Raw genomic sequence first — 6000 nt, forward strand, 5'->3', positions numbered from 1 at the left:
CATTACATTCCAAAGATTTGGGGATTTTGTTTAAGCATAGTTATTTGTGTGGAGGCTCATAAGGGAAACAGGTTTTAGAAGAATTGTCCTTATAGCTTTTACTTGACTTGAAGATGACCGTGAGTGCCAGCCAGGCATTGCATTCAGCCTCGTGGAGGATGCACAGATACTTGAAAGTCACTTTGCCCTCCAAGAAACTGACACCTCATGTGGGAAACAAGTGTTCATGAGAGTCATAAGACCCCAGCAGAGAAGCGCAGTACTGCCTGTGGCAGGGCCTTGTAGAGGACAAGGAAATGTGCTCCAGCTTGAGAGACCAAGTGGTTTCACAGAGGGCGAAGCATTGGAGTATAGCGTGAAGGATGGGTAGCCCTGTGATGGGAGAAAGGAGGGGGAAAGAAAGCTCCTCCGGTGAAAGGGACAGTAATGCCAAAGCAGTGAGGTGGGAGTGTTGCTAACTGATTAATCACAGTCGTGATGAATGGCTGTATTCCTTTATTGATCACAGGCAAAGTGACTTTATAGCAAGTAGAACCAGTTCTTCTCCCCGGAAATAAAATTTGTTTTAATTGAGAAAAAAGTATATATAATATAAATTTTGCTATTTTGAGCATTTTAAAATGTGTGACTCGGTGTTTTTGGTACATTCACAATGTCCTGTGGTCATCACGGTAGGCAGTTTTCAGTAGTTCTTTGAACATATGTAAAATAGCAGATTTGAAGGTGTAAATCTAATATGTGGGCCTCATTAGGAGTTTCTTTTGAAACTGATTTGTCTTCCCTGTGTGTAGGTGATATTTCCTTGATGGTTTTGCCTGTCTCATAACTGTTGAAAACTGGGCGTTTCGCGTGTTATAAAGTAGCAACTTTGCAAATCACATTCTTCCCCCTCTCCAGTGTAGCTGCTGTTTGTTATAGCTTTTCTTTGTTTGTTTAGTGACTTTTCTACCCAACTAAGTGTGTAAAGGCTTGTGTTTTTTGTTTTGTGTGACTACGGAAGTCTCTCTTTCATTATCTTTTGGTTAGCTAATAATTGGACAGTGATTTTCTTAAATGCCTGGAACCCAAACCTTCCCCCAGTCTTTGCACATCTTCAGCTCTCAGGCGGGCATTTATAACTCTGCCGGAGTCTTCACTTCCTGCCTGCACAGAGCCTGAAGTCGAGCCAGAAATTAGAGCTTATGTTCCTCTCAGGCCTGTCCTGATCATCTGTGCAGGACTGGGGCACTCACTTGGCCTTCTAGATGTTCGAAAATATGTCAGAGCTTTTCAAAGCCTCTATTCCCCCAAAGTATCTCAGTCTCCAGCCTTGCCTTCCAAGCTTTTAGTTATCTGTTGTGTTTCTCCATTCTTACCCACTGCATCAGACAGATTTGACTAAATCACTTGCCAATGATTTTTTTTTTTTCAACATTACACACCTTTAGCACTGGCCAAGTTCAAGTCAAGCAAGTTAAAGGCAAGCCTTTTTAGCCAGTCTTCCAGGGAGCCACCAGACAGGTCAGAATAAATATCAAGAATTCTTTGTGAGTGAGGCCCATTCTGCTCCCTCTGGTACCTGTACCAGGAGAGCTGACTTATTGTCTACACCAAGTTGGGGAGTAGGTGAAAGTGTTACATTAAAATGACACAAAACTCACTGTTCTTAGCAAGACTCGGCTGTTCCTCTTACTCAAGCATTCCCCTGGTTGCAGCCTTTGGGTCAGTATCCAAGAGTTCTGAAAAACTCAGTCTGGCAGGTTTTGCCAATTTATCATTGCTTCTATGGAGGAGCAGACATTTAGAGTTTCTTGCTCTGCCATTTTCACTTTGGAAAATGTTAATGGAATAAGTATAATATGTGTGGAGATGGAGCTGAGATCAGGTTAGACTTTGCCAATTATTAGATGTATAAGCCTGGGCGAATTAAATTCTTTCTTTGAGCCCCAGTGTTATCTTATAAGTTGGGGGAAAAGTAATGATATGTATGTAACACAGAGTTGTCATTAGAATTTACTCACATAATGTATGTGTAAGGCACTTTATAAACTGCACATTGCCATGTGAATATCACTTATTTTAATGTTTTAGCTGTAAATAGGATATAATTCAAAGATTAGAAATACTATGGAAGCAAGCACTTAAAGAGGAAGAAATGGTGTTTCTAGTTCTAGTGTATTATATTGTGTTTTTAGTTCTTAATTCTGATTGGAATAGATAATTAATAAGTTACAAATTCAAAGGGTAGTAAAGGCTATAAAATAAAAATTAACCACCTCTGACTTCCCCTCCTCAAGACAAATAATGTCACCAATGACAGGGTGGGTGCACAGGAACAAGCCTATATAGAAACCTCCAGAGATACTCAGTGTGAATACAAATAAATATGAATCTATGTTCTCTTTTTTTTACATGAGTGGTGGTTGCACACAAGAAACACTGTCCTGTATCTTGCTTTACCAACTTAAGGGATCATGGAGTCTATTCCACATCAGTCCACAAAGCCTACTTCTTTGGTTCTTTTGCATGATTTTCCATAGACATAAAATAATTTATTTAAGCAATCTCATATTGTTGAACAGGTTAATTTTGGCCAGTCTTTTGCTGTTATCATTTGTGTTTTGGTGAATACACTTCTACATGTCACTTTTCACAAATGTAGTGTATTTGTGGGATAAATTTAGAGATGTGGAATTGTTGGTTCAGAGTACATGTACATTTTATAATTTGATAAATATTGCCAAAGTGTTTTCTGTAAAGATGGTATCAGCTTACCAAAAGCAGCATATGCATGTTTTTTCAACATTTACCCTAAAGACTAAATGTGCTTCCTTTAGACTGCAAGCCCCAAGACTTCCAAGGTACTTCAAAAGTCACCGTCTTCGAGAAGAATGGTAAGAAAACAGAATTTCCTTTCCCTCCTGGCTGTTAATGCTTTTCATTGTATTCTCCGGCTGCAGCTACCATATTCATGTATAATTTTAGTCATGATCTATCCTTCAAACTTGACACTTTCAGTGTGGCACACAAAGGAGGGGTATGGGCACTTGAGTAACTGATGATTTAAAATGTTTGCCTAGGCATCCTGTACATAGCTGTGAATGCTGTGGAAAGTTATGGGGGATATGATTATTATGATCATAGATCCAGTAATTTCAGAGCATGGAATTTATCTTAGAAGCTTCTGAGGATCCAGAAAGGGAGGGATATCAAAGTAGTTTTTTTGGAGTACTTTCTTGGCTGCAATGAGCCATGGATTCTGCCCCACACCCAAATCCAAATCCCCCATGTCCATTCTCTGGAATACATAACTTTCATGGTTCTTGTTGGTAATATTAGGAAAGTACTATAAGAACGGACTCTGTTTTGAAATATTTTTTATTAGATTCCCAGGGCTGTCATAACAAGGTACCACAAACTGGGTGGCTTAAAACAAAAGAAATCTATTCTGTCACAGTTCTAGAGGCTAAAAGTTTGAAATCAGTGTGTCAGCAGGGTTGGTTCCTTCTGAGGACTGTGAGAGAATAATCTGTTTCTTGCCTCTCTCCTAGCTTTTGGCAATGCTAGTAATCCTAGTCATTTCTCAGCATGTCTGTGCCTCGCCCCAGTCTCTGCGTCCATCTTCACATGGTGTTCTTTCCTATGTGTCTCCACCCAAGAGGCATGTGTTTCCATGTCTCTTCTCTTCTTACAAGGACACCAGTCACATTAGATTAAGGGCCTACCCTACCCTGGTTTGATCTCATCTTAGCTAATTATATCTGCAATGACTCTATTTCCAAATAAGGTCCTGTTCTGAGGTACTGGGTGTTAGGACTATAACATATGTTCTGGGGGATACAATTCAATCCCTAACATATTCAGTTTAGGGTATGTTTTGAGTCATCCACATAAACCTTTGACAACAACAGCTCCATCCTTTGAGAAGATACGTGTTTAAAATGATTACCTGAGGAGAAGCCACATTCTCAGACAAATAGAAGTTTATGTCTGTTCACCTCCTAGGTAGTGAATTAATTAAAAGATTCAACATTTTGAATCAGAAGAAATGTTTGTCAGTCCTGACAACACAGAAATTTCTGTTAATCAGATGGCATCATTCTTTGAATATTCCATTTCAATGAGAGCTCCAAGGTCTGCGGGCCAGTGATGTCTTGTGAAAACAGAGGTCCCATCTTTCCCTCTGGCTTCCACACTCTGCTCTGCACAGTGTCTTCAGCACTTTGAGGGCTCAGTTTCAAGTACCCATGGGGAATCCCATTTGGATTAGCCATCCATGGCTGCTAAGTGAAGAAGGATGGTATTTGAAAACTCATATTTTTCCATTGATCCATAAAAATTTTTATGCTAAAGTTCAGAATTCTGCTTAAAGTTGGCTTATGTAGAACTTTGCTCAATAAATGCACTGATAGAATTTTATTTTTGATAGCATTTTATTTTTGTCATAGCCCAGTTTTATCCCTCATGATTTCAAAGCATTGTAGCAAGGCCTGATCACATAGCAAAACTAAAATCCCAGGTTAAGTCTAGTCATCAGTGAATCTCCAGGTAGAAAAGAAAACAGTGTTTCATTCTGGTTGTAAATATTGGTCATGTTTAGATGTTTTCCTAATGAAGAGCCACTGATTTTCATACCTCTGAAGTGCACCATTGAGCTGATAGTCATCCTAGTTTGACAGAATGTCCTGAATTTCTCCTCATTGGCAGTCGGACGTGCCAGAAGGAGTCATACGTGTCCATGCTCCACTTCTCTCCAAGGTGTCCATGGCCATTCAACTCAACGGTCAGACCAAAGCCAAAGACATATTGGCGAAATTTCAGTATGAAAACAGGTAAGTCAACATCTGTGAAGGTCCCTGCACAAAGAGGGTGAACTTTTATCAGATGAGTGACTTTCCAGGCATTTACAAATTTGGTAAAAATTAGAGCCTGTTACTTTGGGGAGTTTACCAGTAGACTGCAAGAGTAAAAAGCAGAGAAAGTCTTCAGTAGAAATAGAATTGTCAACAACAGATGTTTTTCAAGGAAATTTCTACAAATGGGATTCCTAATATGTATTGTCTATCTCAGTAGCTTCATTTATTCAATGAGTTTTGTCTTTTATTAGAATAAAAATTATAACAAGTTAATTTTGCAGATATTTTGATATGATTTCCAGGAATATCATTATTTTAGGCTCTCTTGGGCTTGAACATGCCTATAAGAGATAGGAGTTGATGTAATTAAGTGGACACCATAGCTACCACTTCCCATAAAATATACTACTAATAATTCCTAGGATCAGAATGATACTTATAATAGTTCTCTTTGAATACCTGCTATAAGTCACCTTAAAAGATTTATGATTTAAAAATTATGAAATCATCATGATTTTTTTCTAGGCACCTTTACTTAAGGACAAACATTTGCCCTGAGGTTTTTAAAAGATAAGAAGCATTCATTTAAATTTATCCATTGGAGAGCAGCTGTATTTTGATAGTCACTAGTAAAACTGATGGAAGCCAGGCTCAGTGGCTAGTCTGTAATCCCGCACCTTTGGGAGGCTGAGGTGAGAGGATTGCCTGAGCCCGCGGGTTCGCGACCCACCTGGGCAACTTGGCGAGACTTCATCTCTACAATAAATAAAAAAATTAGCCGGGTGTGTAGCGCACGCCTGTAGTTCCAGCTACTCGGAAGGCTGAGGCAGAAGGATCGCTGGAGCCCAGCAGGTCGAAGCTGCGGTGGCCGGGAGCAGCCACTGCACTCCAGTCTGGGCGACAGAGTGAGACCAACTCAAAAAAACCGAAACAAAACAAACAAACAAAAAAACTCTGATGGATAGCTTTAAAAAGAAGCATTCCAATCTTGTTAAAAGTAGTAGCCTTGCCGGGCTCAGTGGCTCAGCCTGTAATCCCGTGCCTTTGGGAGACTGAGGTGAGTGGATTGCCTGAGCTCGCGGGTTCGAGACCCACTTGGGCAGTGAGACCTCATCTCTACAATAAATCAAAAAATCAGCCGGGCGTGGTAGCACACGCCTGTAGA

The 6000-nt window shown here is 39.9% G+C and overlaps 1 protein-coding gene across 1 annotated transcript in view; it reads left to right on the plus strand.

Moving 5' to 3' along the window:
* The window catches only part of ARHGAP28 (Rho GTPase activating protein 28), a 196342-nt gene that overhangs the window by 174043 nt on the left and 16299 nt on the right, over positions 1-6000 (plus strand). Inside the window, exons 15-16 of the mRNA XM_008051849.2 lie at positions 2817-2873; positions 4687-4811. Coding sequence (XP_008050040.2) covers positions 2817-2873; positions 4687-4811 — 182 coding nt within the window. The remainder of the gene's footprint in view (positions 1-2816; positions 2874-4686; positions 4812-6000) is intronic.

This window comes from Carlito syrichta, unplaced genomic scaffold, assembly GCF_000164805.1.
Source record: "Carlito syrichta isolate Samal-C Ts95f unplaced genomic scaffold, Tarsius_syrichta-2.0.1 Scaffold239038, whole genome shotgun sequence".
NCBI classification, from domain to species: domain Eukaryota; kingdom Metazoa; phylum Chordata; class Mammalia; order Primates; family Tarsiidae; genus Carlito; species Carlito syrichta.